The following is a 21,130-nucleotide window of genomic DNA, read 5'->3' on the forward strand; positions in this document are numbered from 1 at the left end:
CATCCTAGTGCCCGCCTCCGCCGCTCCAGCCAGCCAATCGGTGGTTCTCATTCTCGGGGAGGGTCCGCCCCCTGCCCGCCGGGGGCCAATCCTCCGCGCGAGTGCCGAGCGCCCGGGCTCGTTCCCAAGCGCCCAGCCGGTGACGGCAGCGCGCCGGGCGCCGCGCGGCGGGAGGGGGCGGGGCCCTGGCCGAGGGCCGGGCGAGGGCGGGGGAAGGGAAGAGGGAGGAGGAGGAGGTTGCGGCGGGTTTGAAAGCGGCAGTTTCCTGGCAGCTCGGGCAGGCGTTGGTCTCCGCGCTCCGGCTCCGCAGCGGCCACCATCGAGCCAGCGGCGGTCCACGGTGCTCCTGCGCGCCCCCGACGGGTTTTCCCCGTCCCGGCTCTTCCCCCTTGACCTCCCCACCCCTCAGCTTCAGCCTTTCCCGCCGCCGGGGCGCGGAGCCCCGGGGGGCCATCGGTGGCCTGTGACCCCGCCCGAAGCCCCTCCGGAGCCGCCTGAGGACAATTCTCGTCACCTTTCTGCAGTCGAACCCCGCGGAGCCCTCGCGGAGCCCGGCCGGCCCCCGAGCAGCGCCGCCGGGAGGGGCGTCTGAGGGGCGTTTCGGGGCTTGGAGTGGCCGGGCCCCCGGCGGGCTGTGGCCCAGGGGGCGCCGGAGCGGCGAGGCCCCCCTCGCCGGGCTGCGCGGGCCGCCCGGGGCCCCCGCCGCCCGCGCGGGGTCTCCCCCATGGTGCAGCGGGGTTCGGGATGTCGAAGACGCTGAAGAAGAAGAAGCACTGGCTCAGCAAGGTGCAGGAGTGCGTGGTGTCCTGGGCCGGGCCCCGGGGCGACTTGGGCGCGGAGATCCGGGGCGGTGCGGAGCGCGGCGAGTTCCCCTACCTGGGGCGGCTCAGCGAGGAGCCCGGCGGCGGCGGGGGCACCTGCTGCGTCGTCCTGGGCAAAGTGCCCAGCCCCGGGGATGTGCTGCTGGAGGTGAACGGGACGCCTGTCAGCGGGCTCACCCACCGGGACACCCTGGCTGTCATCCGCCACTTCCGCGAGCCCATCCGTCTCAAGACTGTGAAGCCCGGTACGCCGGCCCTGCCTTTCTGTCTCGGGGTGGAGGGGGAGGTCCGGGTGGGCGTCCTGGGGGCGGCGGCGGCCCCCTCCCCTCGTTCCCGGTCATCTTGGACCTGGAGGGGGTGCCGGACTCCCTGGCGCGGGGGTGAGGTGGGGGGAGGGGGGGTGGCCGTGGGGATCCCATTTTGCCTCTGGGAAAACCGAGCTCCGGCTGGCCTGGGCTGCTCTGTGAGCTGTCACCGAATTGCCACCAGAAGCCGGGTCGCCTCCCTGTGTGTCGCTCCGTCTGCCACCGGCGGAGTTTTGTGCCTCGAGAGCGAGCCAGCCCTTTTCCGCTCCCCTTTGTGGAAAAAGGTCCTCACGGTTGTAGCGCGGTCTCGGGAACAGTCGGACGCGTTCTCTAGCGGGAGAGAAGGGTCGTTACTGTTGCGGCTTCTGGGTGCCAAGGTTACCGCCTGGCGGACCCGGGAGGGCTTCGCTGCCCCGGCGGCGGTGGTTCTTGCAAACTAGCGGCGCCGCCGGGCTGAGCGGTAACCCCGCCGGCCCGGCGGTCCGGGTGCGTGCGCGCGGCGGGGTGCGGGGCGCGGGGTGCGGGGCGTGACCTGTGACCGAGCACGCTGTGACCTGCAGGGCGCTGCTGAGCAGGCTGGGTTTCCAGGCGAAGAACCAGGTGCCTCGCTGAGTAAAAATCTTCTGTAAGGTCTTGGGTTTTGCAGAATTTTGTTGAAGCGGGGGCTCGTGAAAGGGGCCCCCGCTGCCCTGGTATCTGCTACGCTAGTAAAATGTGCTGCAAAACCACGTTACGCTTCTGACAGTCCTGCCAGGTGCAAAGCCTGGACCCGCCTGCGAACAGTAACATCTGATGGCGCGTAACAGCCCTCACCTGCTTGTAGCTGACGGGAGCTGGCCGGTTTCAGCGCTGGGAGACCATGGGGTTCTGTTTTCTGAGATGTGTGTAGGAGAGAGAATTAAGACTGTGATGGCGTAAAAACCGAGACTCTTTTTGCTGAATGTGCCCTACTGAATTATACAAAATATAATGGGCTGCTTGATTGTGACTTGGGCTAGAAAAATCAGTCCATCGCTTCGGCCGCAAAATGCTAGAAAATTCTGGAGAAAAATTTAAGATGTTATCTTCCTTATGTCCCCTGCCTTCTTCCCCCCCCCCTTTTTTTTTTCCTCAGCAGCTTACTTTGGAAATATCTCTTTAATAGTCAGTCCTTGGGCTTAATTGCAGCTGATGGTTCCTGGTGCAATATGCATATGCGTATGTGCGGTGGGTGTGGGCACAGACACACTCGCATGTTCCTGCAGCCTTAAACTAAGATTTCCTTCATGTGGTCTAATCCATCATGTTCATTTTAAGCTTATCGGTGTGTGTGAGGTTGTGTTGTTTGTTTTTTTTTAATGGTTAATTTTAAAAACTTTGGCAGACTTAAACATCTTTTTCTGTATAGTTTTGCAAATTCAAAAATTCTTTCTTAACTCAAACTTTCAGAGCCGTATGTGAAGGGTAGAGGAAAGGCTTTGGGGCTATAATATGGCCAGTCAGGTTCTGTCTGTAATGTGCAAAATACTATATACACAGCACTTACTGGTCTCGGTGCCATGTAGTTCAAGTCCTGTGAGCCAGGGAATTATGAGAACATGGGCATCATTGCTTTGTGTTTTGCTTTGATTAGTTGGGGCATAGGTGGGAGTATAACTTATTTTCAGAAATAGTTTAAAAGTTGATTGATTGAGGAGGAAGTTGATAGACTGGGGAGATGTGTCTTTAATTAATATTAGTCTGGCCTGCGTATTATATATTTTCTCAACCTTTATACCAAAGTTAAGAAAGTAATTCAAATTTTGAGTATATTTAGTAATGTTATTTGTTTGTGTTGCATAAACATCATATACTTCAAAATGTAGTCGAAATTTTTATAGCAATAAGATTTTACTCTTGGCCCTGGCTGGGTAGTTCAGTTGGTTAGAACGTCCTTCCGATGAGCCAAGGTTTCGGGTTTGATCCCTGGTCAGGGCACATACAAGAGTCAGCCAATGAATGCGTAAGTAAGTGGAACAGCAAATGATGTCTCTCACACACACACTCTCACACTCACAGTCTCATTCTCTCTCCGTGTCCCCCTCCCATATCCCTCCTCTCTCTTTAAAATCAAGTTAATACTTTTTTTACTCTCTTGAACAATGCAGGTACTGTCCTATTTTAAATGTTTAGCCAAAATAAAGGAAATAATAATTAATGGGTGTAGCACATTTTATAACCATTAATAGTAAAAGTTAAATACTATACCTACCTTTTAAAGATACACTCTGCTTCAGTAACTTCTAAAGGATACCACAATATGTCATCTAAGGTTAATATTCTTGTTTCTAAGCACGTTGTAATTACAAATTTTTAATGTCTTAAAAATAGTATTCTTAATTTCTTAATAGCCTCATGTTAAGCATTGTGTTAGATGGCTTTACTTAAATACTTATTATAAAATAGCAAGATTTTTGCAGGTTAAGCATATGACTTTAAATATTAGAAGGACTCGAGAGGTTATTCCTAGAACTTTGTGATTAAAAACAGAGTAAATATTGTCTCCAGAGAAGACAAAGGCTCTGTGCTGTTGGGATTAATTTGAAAAGCAGGAAAATACAGAGTCAGGGTGTTTAGAAAGGAACCTGCCCTGTACATTATTTCTTTTTCCCCCTTTTATCTAAACTTTGGGACAGAAATGGATTTTTCAACTTAATAAGGTATTGCAAAGTACACTTAGCACTCTTGTCGTGGTTACTGACTATTAAGCTATATTCATGACATGTCATTTAGAAACTAGCACAATACAAGAGTAAATTTAAACGTTGCTCTAAGATGTAATAATAGCGGGAATGATCTCATGTTGTCTTCGGACGGAGTCCATGTGGACGGGTGAGCTGGGCCTGGGGGGGGGGGCTGTCTCCCCCAGGTTGCTCTTCAGCCAGGAGATGTTAAAAGGGACCCAGCCGAGGCCACACCGTCACCCAGTGACTTAATGAAGGTTCCCTCTGGCAGTGACTGTCTTTAGCATTGATCTGGGGTTCTGTGTTTCTCTTTCATTATAATCTTCAATGGGAATTTAAAAGTACTCTTTAAAATATGGTTCCCGATTTGAGGCTCTTCCGGAGAGAGTTCGGGAATTTCTTACTGCGTTCTCACTTAGTAGTGCCGTACTGTAGCACTTAGCACCAGTGCTGTCCTGCTTCTAGGAGAATCTCTAGTTCCACCTGTGCTCCAGCCAGCTGGTCACCTGTTTCTTAACTATGACCCTGTTTATTTTTCTGCAAAGAGAAAAGTTTTCACTTGGAACTTTGCTTTTTCCTGCAGTAAAGAAGTTGAACTTCGGACCCCAGGTGAAATCGTTTCATGATACAGTCCTGTGACCAGGATTAGCTTCTTTGATTTTACTCCAGAGTATATTTTTAAACAATTTCTACCCCTTCCTTCTCTTAACTTTTGGGCCTTTTTGTCGTTGTTTCTGTTGAGTGGACAGTTTGGACTTGTGAGTTTTGTGTAGGTGGCTGTAATATTTGAAGGAAAGGGTGAGAGAAGTTAGTTACTTGCTAGCCTCCTAGATCTGCAATCCAAACTTTCCTCCTTATGCTTTGTTGAGGAAAAGAAACTAGAGATTGGGTGAGGCAGGAAAAATAGCATTACGCTTTGATAAACCTTAAGTTTGAAACTTTCCTCCTTTCCCAGATTTTGGTAGTATTTTTTGGTGGGGAGGGGGGCCTTGTCTAAAGTTAGTCTTATAACTCAAGGTTCAGGTTCTGGGCTCCATTCACTCACTGACACATGTAGTTCCTGAGTACCAGGCTCACCCCTAGGGGCAGAATAGACACTTAACCTTTGGCCCTGTCAATTTTCAGATCACTTTTACTTTATTCCACTTAATGCTAAAACCGATTTTCTTAGCACATTACTCTGTGTTCCCTGGGAAATACAGGGTGTCCCCCCAAAATTGTATACACACACTTTGAATAATTATAAAACAGTGTTTATTAAAATACATTTCATTTTCAAAATTGAGCTGTCAGCTGTTAAAGGGTGTCTACACTTTTTTGGGACAGCCTGTATATATTGTTTTTCCTCTGAGATCCTGGGATGTGCTTTATAAAACTTCTTATTACAAGACACAAATTTCAATGATCCCCGCCCCCCCCAACCGTGGTCTCTGATTTATATAAATTGATGGTAAAACAAATCTCCCACATTTGTTCAAGTATCCGACTTATGAAGTCAGTGCATAATCTCAGGTGAATAGCTTCACATGATGGCTTTACTTTCTAACCCCTAGGTGCTTTGTCAACGTTGTGGGCACTGAGTGTTTTGGGAGCATGTTGTAGGAGGATTTCATGTTTATGAACCTTTTCAGTTTCACCTGTCAATTCCAAACTTCCAATTTCCAGGTCAATTTTGGATTGTGATTTGTCAAAGGTTAAGTGTTTTGCTATTGAAGACTGGAACTGTGCCTCTTTTAATTAATTGATTACTTTTGTTTCTCCTCTGACATTTGGAGAGAGAATCTCCGGGCAGCACTACATTTTGGTAGAGAATGAATATCCAGGAACAAACCGTTCCTGAGGATAAGAGTCTCAGGGGCTTGGAGGCTGGTGCTGAGGGGCTTGGCGGAGGAAGAGAGGCACCGTCATTGCTCCGCTTCTCCTTGAACAAATATTATGCAGAATGTTCCCCTCCCCCCAAAGTGCTTATTTTGCTGTATAAAGAGAACATAAAAAGTTATATTATTTCTGGCACACATTCATTCCCCCCTCATTTAGTGGCGCACCCACCATGTGAGCTAGCACTGGCGATGTGAAAAAGTAAAATATAAATATGAGTCAGAAATAGTCTCTGTCTTCAAGAAGCTCACAGTTTAGGGGGAGCTTAATGATTCATTGGTAAGGAATACCTGTAGTAAGGGTTTTATCATTTTCACTCTTTCCTAGTTCTAAAATAAAACTCTTGAGGCAGGTTTCCCAGGAATGTTGGTGGAAGCTAGACTAAGTAATTGGTTCACTAGTATTCTGTTCTAAAAATGTGGTGGAGTTGCAGCTTAGGATTTGGGTTCTCAAGTCATTACAAAAAGAGGGAAATCAAATATAAACAAAATTCTCTTTTGAAAAGACCTTAAATTTACATTATCCTTAAAATATCCTGTATTTTATTTACGATATGTTTTATAATATAGCCTGTATTTTATACATTGGGTTTACATTGTGCCATTTTCGTTGGAAACCAGATAAAATGGTTTGCTTACATTAAAGAGATCAGCGGGGTTTTAAAAACCATCTTTTAATTCTAAGACATGATTCTCATCTGGGTGTGCATAGTACATTTGTAGAAGTTATTTTTATGTTTTACTAGGGCCCTTGCCACCCGCCCTTATTTTCCGACTTGGCTGGTTGGGGAGGAGATTGTGAATAATTTTGAACTCAGGCTGGCTTTGAAAGGTGGGTGCATTTTGGTTGGATGGAATTAAGATCACCTCAGTGGTAGGCAAGACTGTGGAGAAAGAGAAAAACTCCTGCTGAGAATCTATAGAGGAGGGTTTACAGGGTGGGCATCTCAATAGTCTGTGTAAAGTTTTATTTTGTATAAAAGCACAAAATCCACATTATAGAATAATTGGAAAATAGAAGGAAAAGCATATTAATCGTTTAAATGTGTAAGTAGTTCCATTATAAGTGCCTCTTATAGGTTCTTTTAGCTGGGACTTGAAATTTCCTTTTTTTTTTCTTTTGTAAATAATATCCGTAAGGCGCTTAATGCTCTTTCTACTTTCAGCCTTGTTCAACTTGTAATACTGTGAGTATTTTGATTTAACCCATAATGTAGATGAAATATTACCGTTAGCACTGTATGGTTAATAGGCTTTCTTGGGTTGCTTTGGGAGCCTAGCCAATTTTATGGGAAAATACAATTTGCTAGTCTAGTAAAAAGGGAGCTGAAAATATATTTCTGCTTTGACCCTGCCTTCTGTTGTTATAGTCACAGATGATTGGCTTCCAGTGGAAAGGGTAGCACCATGTGTCCCACCCCCCAATCCAGCCACTTTATCCTTATGTGGCTGTTATAGAGGTTCCCAGAAGCATCCCCTGCCTCCCACCCACCACCCCCGCCTATTTCAGTCATCCCTGCATGGACTGCATTTTGGAGACCATAATATGACTTGAGACATGAAATACCTGAGAGAAGACAGACTGTGCTCATTGATCATGAGATATTTTGTTTCATTAACACTTATGCTAGAGATACTGTTTTAGAGCCTCACTAAGAAATATAGAGGGGTCAGCTTTTCTGCTATAATTTATATGGAGGTTAGGGTTTTAAAAAACTGTTATGGAATGGGAAATGTAAAGAAATTTTGCTTCAGATTTAATAATTCCGTCTGTTCTATGTAGAGGCTTCCTTTCTCGTCTTGGGTTTGCAATATGAACAGTAACTGATCTGCAAGTTAAAACTTTCAGGCATCTTAGGCTCAGTGCTTTCTTTTTTTTTGGGGGGGGAGAGAATTTTAAACACAATTATTTTTCTTGCTTAGAGAAGCTTGCAAGAGGCTACCCTGTATCTCACTGCTGTTCTGATGAGGAGTTACATGTGACTGGGAAATAGGGGATTTTACTATACATGAGGACATTTAGTAGAAGTTGTTTTACAAAATGAAAATGCTCCAAAAAGGGAAGAAAAAAGAAGTCTTTGTTAATAAATTCTTTATTTTTCAACTTAATCAAATAGAATTAAGCTCAATTGGCTTTTTCCCTCTAATAAAATAACTTTTGAAAAAGATCCACTTTAATGGAGTATATTACTTTTTGGATATGGTCATCTGGTTTACAACAGGTATCTTGCGATATGTAGCTTACATCCCAGCAGGAAGGGAAAACAATTCCTAATTCACACGCCAGTTTAGGTACTTGTCAGGATTCTGTAGCAAGTGACAGAAACACTCTAGAGATTAATTTAAGCTGAGAAGAAATGTATCGGTTTACATACATGAAAACGCAGGCATAGGACAGGAACAGCAGAGTTCACGTTCTCAGTTCACTTGACTCTCCCCTCTGGGTTGGCTTCTTTCTTGCATCACTCTCAGTGTAGCAGGAAACGTGACTTTGAATCCCCAAGTCATACAGAGCCCTGAAAACTTCCCATCTTTTCTGCGGAATCCAATGGCAGATCTCACGCAGGGACTCTCACTGGCCCAGTGCCCGTCTCTGGGACCAGTCGTAGACAGCGGGCAGCGGGGTTCCAGGCCTGCTGAGGCCTGGTTATGTGTCCACTCTTGCAGCTGGGTAGAGAGAGCACAATGATTAATAACTGGACCCAGGAGGGAGGAGGGGTAGGTCCTCAAACGATGGGCTGCTGGGAGACAGGACTGTAGGCAATGGCCTCTTTTAAAACATTTCATCTCTCTTGCTTTGAAGCCAACAGCAGCACACAGTTGTCATAAAACTATCATTTTTTAAAAACCCAGATATTGGCTGTAGACCAAAACCGAGACATTGATTTTCCTAAAATAGTATTGTTTTTGATTACTTTAAATCTAAAAATTCCTTTTATCTAAATGCTGTTTCTTAAAAAGAAATCTAGATGTTAATAACACCTTAATGTACACGACTTAAAAGTACTGCTTGTAGCTTTTCTTTGAATTTTTTTTTATGTCAAATAAGATTTTCTAAATCAATGCTGCTTGTTCTTAGGTAGATGAGCACTTGGGTGGATCATTTCATTATTTTTGGCATTGAGAAAATGAGTATTAATCTAGTTAATGCAGTTATTTAAACTTAATACAGGGGTGGGCAAGAGCAGGTTTACTGTGACATTCTTTGCAGTTAATGAAGCTGTTGTCATAGCCATCACTGCATGTTTCTCCATACGGACCTCTGTAAACCTCCTTTTGCCCGCCCCTGTATTGTACCGTTTTGAAAATGAAATTCTAACTCATTGCTTTCCAAGATGTTTTACTTTTAAAACTGGTCTTTTAAAAATGCAGATTGAGACTGTGCTATTATTGTGTTATTTCTAAGGGTTGGTCCCCTAATAACACCTTTTAACCATGATCTCATAGAAGTTACACATAAAGGAAGTACTTCAGCGACTCCTAACTTTGAAACACTGCTTAAGTGTGTGATGTGGTGTCTGTTTCATCACCAAAATAGATATTTGGCAAATACTGTAGGGTGCAATCTGACCACCTTTGTTAATTTCTTTCCTGCCTGCCTGCATGGGGGACACAGAGGTACTTGGGGTGGAGGCGGAGGGTCGAACGGGACGGGTGGGTATCCTGAAAATCTTTTACACTATTTTTATATTCTAATAATGTCTTCAACTTTGGTGCCATAAAAGCAATTGTAATACCGGCCTTCACTTTATGAGTGACTTGCGAAGTAGGAGCTTTGCAGTTGTGCCTGGTTGTTGAATCTCAGTGAGTGTTAAATGTTGGTAGGTTGTTGGTAAATACACGTGTTGTGCATAAAAATGAACATCCAGGGAAAACTGGGCGTGAGTTATCAGTAAGTAGCATAGAAGGGACTTTGTATGTTTACATCAGTTTATGTTCCTCTCGGGGTTTCTTTAGGCCACGTGTGGAAAATCGCTGTGTCTGCTACAGGCGCCTGTGTTGATCAGGTTTCTCCAATGCTAATGCCATGTAATTGATGAAGCCATGAAACCTGTTAAAATGCTACAGTCTTCCTTACTCTGCTCACAGAACGGTGTTTTAACCCACCTCTGTGTCTTTTGGCAGAACATTTTGTCAAAATATTACTCATTTTCGCTAAGGATGCTATTCACTAATTTCGGTGTTGGGTTTTAGTTGGAACATACATGCTAATGAAAAATTGAGTTCCCTTTGAATAGAACTGGAGTTGCTAACCGACGCTCCCTCACATCGTGCTGTTGATGAGTGAAATGACACCTCAGACTCCCTTCGGTGGCAACTGTACGTTGACAGCCTTGCTCAGTCTAAGAGAATATTCTGACTTGGGGACTTGTCGTGATAACACCAGCTGCCATTTCCCGAGTAACAGCCATGTGTCAGGGCATGCCACCATCTCACTTGGTTCATAAGGGCCTGTGTGTTGGCATGCATGTATTGTTTATCAAGAAATGTGTGTATCCCCCATGAGTCAGGCGTTACCACCTCCCTTTTCCGCATGAGAAAGCTGAGGCTTGCTTGGAAAGATGCACGCACCCAAGGTCACACAGGCTCAGGGGAGGACAACAGATAGAATATTATTTCATTATGTCTGACAAATCTGTCTTCCTTCCTGCTACTCTGTTATAATGAAAACCCCTACAATTCTGAGTTGTTTGGGTGTTAAATGCGGTGAAACGTTGGGCAAGTACCTAAAACAAAAGCTTCATTGCTTGGTTCTATTTCTAAACAAAGTTAGAAATGTGGCTGCAGTTTAGCCTGTACAGCTGAACAGCATGAAAAGTCAGTTACTCCCAGGAGTTACCAATCAAACAGAAAGTTGGCACTAGTTCTCGCTACCTTTGTAAGAAAATATTTTCAGCAGTTATGGGTAGAAGCCTGGGTACTTTTAGGATAAATGTGCCTGTGAAATTGTATACCTGATGCTGGAAATGACATCTTGTTCTCATGTTTCCTGCCCACTTGCTCCGTAATTCACTCACCAGGAAGGGGTTTGGTAGCACACTTATCTGGAGGCAGGTAGCCCAGAAAATGTTCTGATGAATGTCGGGATAAATATATGTTGGACTTCGGAATTTTTCACAAGTATGCAGACCCTTTTCAGAGTACACTTTGCTTAAATGAAATTTCGCCCAGCTGGATGGGAGAGTAAATTCTTGTATTCAAGTAGCTCTCTCTCGTTCCAGGCTTCAGGGACCGCACAGAGAGGTGGTTCTTTGAAGAGGCAGCTGAAGCAGGTGTGTAGTATCGACAGCTCTTACTCTTTAAGTGTTTGTGCTGTTGTGTTTTCCACTTGGGCCTCAAGTCCATCAGTCAGCTGGAAGGAGCCATAGCCACCCATCCAGTCCCCCTGATCTACGGATGAGTGGATGGAGCTGTTGTCATGGAGGTGACTGTGCTCAGGATTCCCAGCAGGAAGCTGGCAGCGCGGGGACTAGAACTCAGGTTCCTTTTATTGTTCTGGTTTCAGGCCTAAGAATTTCTGTAGGAAATTAGGGAAGGAAAAAAAAAAAAAAGAGTGAGCCTGTTAAACTTGCTTGTCTCTATGAAATCTGCATTCTTCTGGAATTACATAGGATGTGCTGACTTGGTTGGCAAGGCCATCACCACGCACACGTGTCTTTGGAAGAGGAGGTGACCCAGGAGTTGGAGGCCAGGGAAAGAACTGTCATCATTATTTGCCACAAGTTCTCGGGGCATTTTTAGCTTTCTGTAATGCTGTAGTTTATGGTTAAGATTTCAATAGTCAGAAAATGGTTGGTTCTCTGGCACAACAGCTGAATGCCTTGCTAGTTGTTTTAGCTCCAGTCAGAAACAAATCTTCATGATGCTTCGGGTAGAGTCCTTGTGAATGGGTGCTGCCATAGGGAGACTGCCGTTGCCGTCCTCGCCCCTCTCTGGGGGGTGATGCTACAGGTCTGAATTAGAGCCAGCTGTTCCCCTGTCTTCCCCACCCCTGGACCAGGGGACGAAAAGGGGGAGGAGGGTAAGGGGGGAGGGCGAGTTTCCGATCTCGGGCCTGCTCAAGGATGTGGCAGATGGACCATCAAGGGCACTTCTGGCTCAGGGTCCCTGAGCTTGTCTGGCTGTGATGATGGTTGACATAACTGACGCGACTGAAAGGAGGGACTGTGCTCCTGCAGGGTCCAGGACAGATAGATGTCTCAGGCCACAGAGAGTAGATGCTGGCCAGAGCAGAGGAGGGGGTATTCACCTGGGAGAGGTGGGCTGCAGAAAGGGGACAAGGTGGCAGTTCTGGGGACACTATTCAGTGGGTAAAACTAGTGGGAGTGGTGATGTCTTGCTTGGGCCCCTGGTATGCCTGGGAAAGAACAGCATGACTGCAGACATGGGAAAAATCTTGTTGCAATCAGCCTACCACATACTCCTTTGCTGTATCAGTCGGGGTTCAGTGCAGGAGGCAGAAGGCGATATAATGTAGGGAACCTTTGCGAGGGCCTGGAAGGCAGAGCTCTAGGCCAGGCCTCTGAGAGTGACTTTCAGGACCCCTTGGAACAACTGCCACCTGACTGTGGCAATCAGGAGGTTGCCACTGAAACCGTAACGAGAAGATACCCCTGTAGCTGTGACCAAGGCGATGACAGCCACTGCTGTTGTTGCCATTGCTGTTGAAGTTTGGAATGGAGCGTCCGGCCATGGCTGTGACAACTTCTCCTTGTTGCCTGTAAACTAGCGACTAGATGCCGGAACGCGGAATCTGGCACTGCTGCCACTGTCCCTCAGCACCCTCAGCACTGGAGACTAGACTATGACATGGCCATGGCCTTCTTTACTAGATGAAAGCAGCTAAAACTGCAGGCTGATGGGGCTCTGCTTCCCTTCTGCCTTCCAGTTCTTTGTGTCCTGCATCCTAATGGTAGAATCAAACTTGCACCCTGAATGCTAGCTGGAAAGGAGCGTGGAAAAATTCAGTTTTTAGTTTTCCAATCTCTGCGTTTCAGGAAGGCCTACTAGAAGGAGATGGATGCTGAGTGCCAGCTAAACCTTTTAGACATTCATCTTCTTAAACATAGGACTTTAAATACCAGGTAGACCTTTCTTGATAACTGTCATTGCTGTGAGCTCTTTTTGAAATGACCTGTAGTTGGAATGATCATGGCTGATGGATTGCTAACATCTGTAGCGATCTTTAGTACCAGGTTAGCTTGTGTCTGTCCTGCCTGCTGTCTCTGCTGCTGAGACATCTATGTTTTAAGTCACTTGGTCTCAGGCTCCCCTGCAAGCCACAGGCACCTCAACTGAAGCAACCACTTCATAGGCTAGTCAGCAACCTGTGATTTCTGGGGCTTAAAAAGATGAGTGGGGCCAGGCAGAATCTTTCCTAGGGATTTGAACTAAGACAAAATGGAAAGAATTTCCAATTAGGAGTCAGAGCTCAAGATGAGAGGTTTTGCAGTGATGTACTGGGATTGGCTGTGCTCTTCCATGAGACTGTTAAATTTTGGGGAATTTTGCAAGTTAGTTGTCCAACACGACATTTAAATAAATTAAGTTGCATAAAATTATAATTAAATTACATTAAAAGCAAATTTTATTAATAAAATAATTTGTTATAATGAAATAAATTATATTAACATTGTACTAAAAACATAATACTCAAATTAATTGTTTTCTTCTTTCTTGCTTTCAGCTTTATTGAAGCATAATTGACAAAATTGTAACATGTTTAAAGTGCACAACATGATTTGATACATGTATACATTGTGAAAGGATTCCCACAATTAAGTTAAGTAACACATCCATCACCTCACATATTTACCTTTTCTTTTTTGGTGAGAACACTTAAATTTTACTCTCTTAGCAAATTCCAGTTATACAATATACAGCCATGCGTCACTTAATGATGGGGATATGCTCTGAGAAAGTGTTCTCAGGCGATTTCATCATTGTGTGAACGTGACCGTGCAGGTACACACACCTAGATGGTACAGCCTCCTACACACCCAGGCTCATGGTCTAGCCTCGGCGACAGGCCTTTACAGCATGTTGCTGTACTCAATACTGTAGGCAGCTGTAAGGCAATGGTAAGTATTTGTGTACCTAACCACAGAAAAGGTACAGTAAAAATAAAAGATAAACAGGGGTGCACCTGTATGGGGTGCGTACCGTGGATGGAGCCTGCAGGACTGGAAGCTGCTCTGGGTGAGTCAGGGAGCGAGTGGCGAGTGTGAAGGCCGAGGACATTACTGTGCGAGATTAGAGACTAAACACGGTGCCACGAGCCCTCCCCCTGCTTCCTTCCAACAGGGTCAGAGAGAGAACCTCAGAGCTGTCAGTGCTGCTCTGTGAACAGGGACATGGGCCGGACTGGCTGGAAATATCGAGGAGAAACCGGCTGGGTAAGGCGTGGGTCACCCTACAGTGACTGTCAGGAGGGAGTGAAGGTGGCCTGAGGAGCAGGAGGAAAGAGAACTCAAGCTGGAGAGAGAAAGGACCCCAGAGGCCTGTCATGGTGGTGCGGCTTTGGCTACTGCTTGCTGGAGCAGTGGTCTGATTAAGGAACTTTATGGAATTGATAGAAAAGAGGGCGTTTAACAGGGAGAGGGTATAGAACTGAGGACTCAATATTTTTACTTTGGAGATTTGTTTTTGGTTCCATTGGCACAAAGGACTCTCTCTGGCATCGAACTGATGAAAGAAATAAAACCTACCTGTGCTTTACATCATTACAGCCTGAGAGAATTTCCAAAGTTTAGGGATGGGCTGGCCCCACACTGACCACAGAAAGCTTTTACTGAAGTGACAGTGGCACTTCATACTTGTTAGGGTAGCTGCTATGGACCTCTGTCCCTGTACAGGATCTTATGTCCTCAACATTGCAGCAATGTTGTCTGAAGACCATCGAGCCAGACCTGAGGGCTGTAGCGCCCTCTGAATATGTGGCACTGGGAGGGTTAAGCTCCCTTGTGCTGACACAGGTCGCTCACTGGCTGGCTGATTGGGATGTAATATGTGCACTCAAAATTTCTGTCATCTATCTATCTACCTATCATCTATCAACATTGGCTTGTAACATTATGTAAGTTTTGGGTGTAACATTATAATTCAGCATCTGAATATACCACATCGTGCTCACCACCAAAAGTCTAGTTTCCATCTGTCATCATACAATTGACCCCCTTTACCCCTTTCGCCCTCCCTCCACCCCCCTCCCCTCTGGGAGCCACCAATCTGTTATCTACCTCTATGTTTTTTGTTGTTTTTAATATTCCACATGAGTGAAATCATGCGGTATTTGTCTTTCTCTGTCTGACTTATTTCACTTAGCATAATACTATCAAGGTCCATCCACGTTGTCACAAATGGCAGGGTTTCACTTTCTGTGGCTGAGCAGTCCTCCACTGTACATAGGCACGACATCAGTGCAGCCTGGGTCATGTGGTAGTTCTGTTCTTAATTTTTTTAGGAGTTGTCTGCGCCTTCTGTGGTGGCTGTGCTAATTCCCCCCTTCCCCATCAGCAGCGTACACGGAGGGCTCCTTTTCTCTGCATCCTGGCCAGCACTCACTTCCTGCCCTTTTGATAACGGCCATTCATTCTAACAGGTGTGGGGCGATAGCTCGCGGTGGTTTTGGTTTGCATCCCCCAAATAATTGGTGATGCTGAGCATCTTTTCACGTGCCTGTCAGCTCTTTGTATGTCCTTTTAGAAAAATGTCTATTCAGATTCTTCGCCCATGTTTTTAATCAGGTTGCTTGTTGTTGTGGTTGAGATGTATGAATTCTTTATGTAGTTTGGATATTAACCCTTTATCAGATGCACGATTTGCAAATACCTTTTTCCGTTCAGTAGGTTGCCTTTTTGTTTTGTTGGTTTCCCCTGCTGTTTGCCCTCAAAATTGAGGTGCTGCAAGTGAGAGGGAATCTGTTGACAAACCCCACAGATACTGCTCCCATCAGAGGGGAAAAAATTCCTCCAGGACCGCTTACCCTTCCATTTCTCACAGGAAGTTCAGCTCCTTTGTAATCTTACGGGGCCTCCGTCCTATATGTTGGTTTGACTTGTCGTTTGGTGCATGTGACTAGTTTTTATCAGCTGTGGTCACCATGTTCTACAGTAGATCTCCAGGCCCCATTCATCTTATAACTGAAGGTTTGTACCCTTTCACCAGCCTCCCCTCCCCTCCCCTCCCCTCCCCTCCCCTCCCCTCCCCTCCCCTCCCCTCCCCTCCCCTCCCCTCCCCTCCCCTCCCCTCCCCTCCCCCAGCCCCCAGCCCCCAGCTCCTGTTTGTGCAGGTTCTACTTTTCGTCATTTCCTAATTTCTCTGTATTTTACTGTCGTCTGTGCCCCTGAGCGTCTTTGCGTGTGTAATGTCTGTGCGGTAGGAATTCCACACAGCCGTTTGCTACTGTGCTTCTCTTCCCAGCGCTGCTTTCACTGTCCTGGCTGTGGTGGGAGCTGTTAGCGTTCCCCAAACACATCGCCTGTGGGGCTGGGGAGGTGTCAGGGTTGGAGAGGCCCCGCTGAGTCCGGCACAGACTAAGATTATGGGCAGCGAAACCATGAGTAAGCAGAAAAACTGATGTGTGATGCATGCCGAGCCCCGGGGGAAGGGCCGCAGACTCCTCCCCAAGGCCCAGGATTGCCCTGGAGTCTTGCTCCAGCTCCGGCCTCCTGGATGAGGGGCAGCCCTGTTTCCTCCCTGTCCCCGGGATTATGTGAAGTTGTGAGCTCCTTGGCACCAACCTCAACAGAACACTGGGGTTTTACTTTGCTTACTTATGTCGACACGCCTCTTTCTCAGAGACGAGGCAGTGTGTTCAAAGTCTGGGTTCAGATTTTCTGGGCTAGAGATGGAGGTAAAGAAGGGAGAAAGGGGTGTGGCAGAGGAGGATTCCCAAGGGGACACCTGTGGCTTGTAATTTAAGGTCCCTGCCCCTCCCCCCAGTACATTGTACATCAGGATGAGATTGAGATCTGTGTTAATGGATGACTATTATAAGTACATATTTATGTGCTTATTTACATGATATCCATACTTTAGCCTGTGGTATTGTCCATCTGTAGTCATTGCCCAGGCCGGCGTAGCCGCTGGTGCGGAGTGGCTCGTGGCTGTATGAAGGCCCCAGCCTCAGGGCCAGAAGCCCGGGCACAGCTGATGGCTTTTCCTCCGCTGCCCCGGCCCCCGCCGGTGCCTTTAGGAGTTGCCCCGGCACAGACCACAGATGTGCGCTGTCTGAGCCGGTGGCTCCCAGCCTCAGCCCCTCGGCCGCCTTTGATCGCCGGCTGCTCCTCTGCCCATCTCCCCGGCTTTGTTTTCGCTCTGTGCTGATTGCTTCTCCCACGCGTCTCTGCTTTCCAAAGGCAGACCTGGCCTGTGTGGGTCCCGCCAGCCAGTTGTGGCTGCTTCTCTTCTCCGTGGATTGTCGGGTCTCGGGGGTCGGGCGTGAACCTGGGGTGGTGTCCTATTTTGTTATGTTTGTCCTTGCTTAGGCATTCAAGAGAGGCTCTTTACTCCTGGAGCATGTGTGTGTGTGTGTTTCTGTTTCTGGGCTTGGAAAGACTCCAGAAGCCTGGTCTCTAGATGGATAATATTTTATTGTTTATTTGATAGCCTTGTTGTAGAGGTTCAAGCTGGACTACATCTAATAAACCACACTATCTTTTAAAAAGTCATTGAAAAGAATAGTGATTGGAAATGGATCTTTGAAAGACCAGTAGATAATCTCTTAGGATAATATCTTACTAAGTGAAAGTATAAAAATTGTCTAATTGTGGCATATGAATCCACTGTCCAAGTGTTATAATAAACATGAGAATTTCATCGGCACTTTTAATGTATCCAGGAGCCTCTTATTATAAATGACAGTATGGAAACATCATTACAAAAACACTAAGTGGAACTGTGTATCATTTTCCCATTGCTCACAGCTTGCAAACTTTTCACCCCTCAGATGCTATTTTCCTCCATCGCTGGTACTGGTGGTGATTGAAGAAGCATCTATACAAATGCTATTAAAAGCTCCCAGCCCTTCTGTGGTCATTTTCTAAATTCTAGGGCCTGACTAGAGGAGGGGATTTTCTTTTGTGCTTATGTGGAGCCCCCTGTCTTTAAGCAGCGGCACAGCCTCACTGAGCTGTTTGTGAGCTCACTGCTGGAAACCCATCACTCCTGAGATGACAGCTGAGCTGGAGTGTGGTCCTCACATACCACCTGGCCAAGCCTTTCTCACCCAGAGTTTTCACTGCAGGCGGCTGTAGTAGGAATCTTCATGGGGGGGGGGGAGTGAAGAAGAGTACCTCTTTTGTTTTTTCTGCTTTTTAAAAAATCATATAACTAATTCGAAACACAGGATTTAATACATGTAATTTTACTTGATATATCACAGTTTAGGACCAATTGCTTTGATTATGCTAACAGACATGACAATAGAAGTGAAATTATAACCTTTAACCCATCTTTTGGCCAAATAAGTCTAAGTAGTAGACTTTACTAAATTGATTTTTAGTAAAGTTTAGTGGAACTTTACACAAAACTCTGGCAAAGCGCCATTTAGTTGTATGACTTGCAGTGTGGGTCTGGAGTTAGACCTGCCTGCGGTGGAGTCTCAGTTCTGCCACTTGTCAGCTGTGGAGACTTGGCCAGCTCACCTAGTCTTGCTGAGCCTCAGACTCCTCATCTATAAAGCCAGTGTAATACTCCATATCTCAGGGGGTTGCTAAACTAGTGTCCGATGTAATTAGGTGGCATGTTTCCCCCTAATGGTTTTAAATGGACAAAATAAATAAATAAATAAAATAATGATCATTACTTGTTTGTAACAGGTTTAGAATATTTACTATTTTAGATTACCGACCTAAGTATATTTTTCATAATTATAAAGCTGTTAATTCAACCATTGAGATAACACAGTCCCAGAGAACTGGGACCAGCAATGAATATGGCCCTCGTTATTAAGTATCAAACTTCAGAAACATGCTTTGTCTACCTTAAAGATAAACAATATCTTGACAAGTTGAAAAGTTTAACTTCAGGTAACAACGTAATGTATACTCAGGTATATGCTATGGGTTGAAATAGTACCACAATCAAATATGAGAGCGTAATTTTCACTCACTTGGTATTTATTGAGCATCTGCTAAGTGCTTAATAATGTTCCAGGCATTGGGGATACAGCAGTAAACAAGGCGAACAACTAATTGTAGTTAACATTCCAGTGGGAGAGAAAATAAACAGGAAACCATAAACAAATGCCAGAATAATAATGGTAGCAAAGACTTAAATGGCCCTTATTATGTGCCAGGCATTGCTCCTAAGCATTCTCCTTCATACTTAGTTGCACAGTGACCCAATGAAGTAGTAGTATCTCCATTTTACTTATGAGGAAACCAAGGCACAGAAAAGCTGAGTAACTTACCCAAGGTCACGCAGTAGTAAAGTACAGAGCTGGCCCCTCAATCCAGGCCGTGTGGCCGCAGTCTGTGCTCAGAAGCAATACACTCTCCTGCTCTAGGAAGATTTGATCAGGGTGAGGAGATAGTGTCTTGTTTAGAGCGGGTGGTGAGGGAGGGCCTCCTGGAGGAGGGGACATGTAAGCTGCAACTTGAATGACTAGAAAGGAGTCTGCCATGTGAAAATTTTGAGGGGGAACAAACAGCCCAGGCAAAGGGAATGGCAGAGTACAAAGGCCTCAATGTAAGAAGTTGGTGTATTACAGGACTAGAAAGGCCAGTGTGGCTGCTGGCACCTAGTAAATGAGGGGTTGACGGGTAGGGATGAGATCAAAGCAGACGGGGGCCAGTGGGGGTCTGTAAGCCATGCTAGGGGCCTGGGTTTCCTTTGTTCTTAGTGCCACTGGGAACTGTAAACTTGGAGGCTGGTTGTCTGGTATACATTTCAAAAAGCCAGTGTGATTTGGGAGGGGGCAGGAGTGGAAGAAGGTGACAGATGATGGCTTGGGCTGGCACAGAGTAGTGGCAGTGAGGTGCATGGATGGATGAGATACGTTTTGAAAGAGGATCTGACAGGACTCGCTGATTGACTGCAGGTGAGAGAGAAGAATTTGGGACAACTTCTAGCTTTTTGCTTTGAGCAGCTTGGTGAGTGGTGGTACCATATCCAGGCATAGGAAGGATGGGAGTTTGGGAGGACTGATCAGGTGTTTTTTCTGTGGGGAGGTATATTTACCACCTAGATTATTTTCGTAACTTTTTACTTGCTTTACTATATAGTAATCCGTCTCTCTGTCCACTCATCAGTCTTTCCTATTTTTTTAATGCATTTCAAAGTAAATTGAATACACTTCCCCAAGGAAGGCTTTCAAATGCCCGTTTTTCTCATTTTACAGGTGAGAAAACTGAGGCTGGAGAAAGTGATGGGCTCAAGGTCATATGGCTCGTTATTGATGGATCTGGGATTAGCATGCGGCTTATCATCAGTCTAGGACTTTAGCTTGATTCTATTTGAACTTATAAACAAGAATCAAAGTGAATCTTGGAAACTGCACGAGTTTTGCTGCCAACTGGTTTATGTGCTAAAAATCTCTTGGACTCACATTTTAAAGGCAAAATGCAAAGGAGGCAGAACTACTCTTGCGTTTGATTGGATTACAGTTAGCTCAGCACTTAGGACTTGTTGGAACTTACAGTCTAATGGTGTAGAATTGAGAACATTTTCAGATATTTGGTCCAGGAATGCAGCTTGGGACTGGTCCAAGCATTAATCCTCTCGTTGGCAAGGCCTTTTGCAATCAATTAGCCAATGTGCCTTGCATGCCTACTACGCACTGAGCCTGCGCCAGGCCGAGATACAAAAGGGAATGATTCATTTCCTTTCTTTCAAGGAATTTAGCCTTTGACTTTTGTTCCAGTTTTCTAAAATCTCTCTCCATCTTTTGCTGTATGTTTGTTTAAAAATGCAATAAAAGCTGAGTTCAGAAAGGTAGAGAAGCTTATTCAATCTAGGTAAAGAAAAACACAGACAACTTCAGCATCTGGGTGAAAATTAAATGCATGTGGACTTAGGCTGAAGATTTTCCATTTGCTTTGTGTGGGTATCTTATTTTCTAAGGAGTGAAAATATATCATTTTCATTTCTATCTGATGGAATTAACTAGCTAGGTTAACAGTTAAAAGTCAGTGACAGACTTGGAAGTTAATGATTTAAGGTGGTACAAAAATATGGGATATGTTTGTCTTTAAAAAGTCAGACTAGTTGTCTTATATTGATGTTATTTTTATGCTTTCTTGTAAAATAAACTTTTTCACTCTTTATTGACTTCTGATTAGTAGGATTTTAAGGATGTTAATCAGTACAGCGTTGTGTTCTTTCCTTGGCCATGGTTTTCCTCTGTTCTAACATTTCATATCCTCCAACAACTCTCAACGATTTGCAGACTCATTTCTCATTAGTATCCAGTGTGGATACTC

General features: G+C 45.5%; 1 protein-coding gene across 2 annotated transcripts in view; it reads left to right on the top strand.

The window, feature by feature from the left end:
- Positions 1-689: 689 nt before the first annotated feature.
- Positions 690-21,130, top strand: part of MAGI3 (membrane associated guanylate kinase, WW and PDZ domain containing 3) — a 119,054-nt gene continuing 98,613 nt past the window's right edge. For both annotated transcript variants that reach the window (XM_087827814.1, XM_087827813.1), the window contains exon 1: positions 690-1,066. In XM_087827814.1, the coding sequence (XP_087683940.1) occupies positions 745-1,066 (322 nt within the window). In that variant the 5' untranslated portion in view covers positions 690-744. The remainder of the gene's footprint in view (positions 1,067-21,130) is intronic.

The sequence above is a fragment of the Miniopterus natalensis genome, chromosome 19, assembly GCF_054644295.1.
Source record: "Miniopterus natalensis isolate mMinNat1 chromosome 19, mMinNat1.hap1, whole genome shotgun sequence".
Taxonomy (NCBI): Eukaryota; Metazoa; Chordata; class Mammalia; order Chiroptera; family Miniopteridae; genus Miniopterus; species Miniopterus natalensis.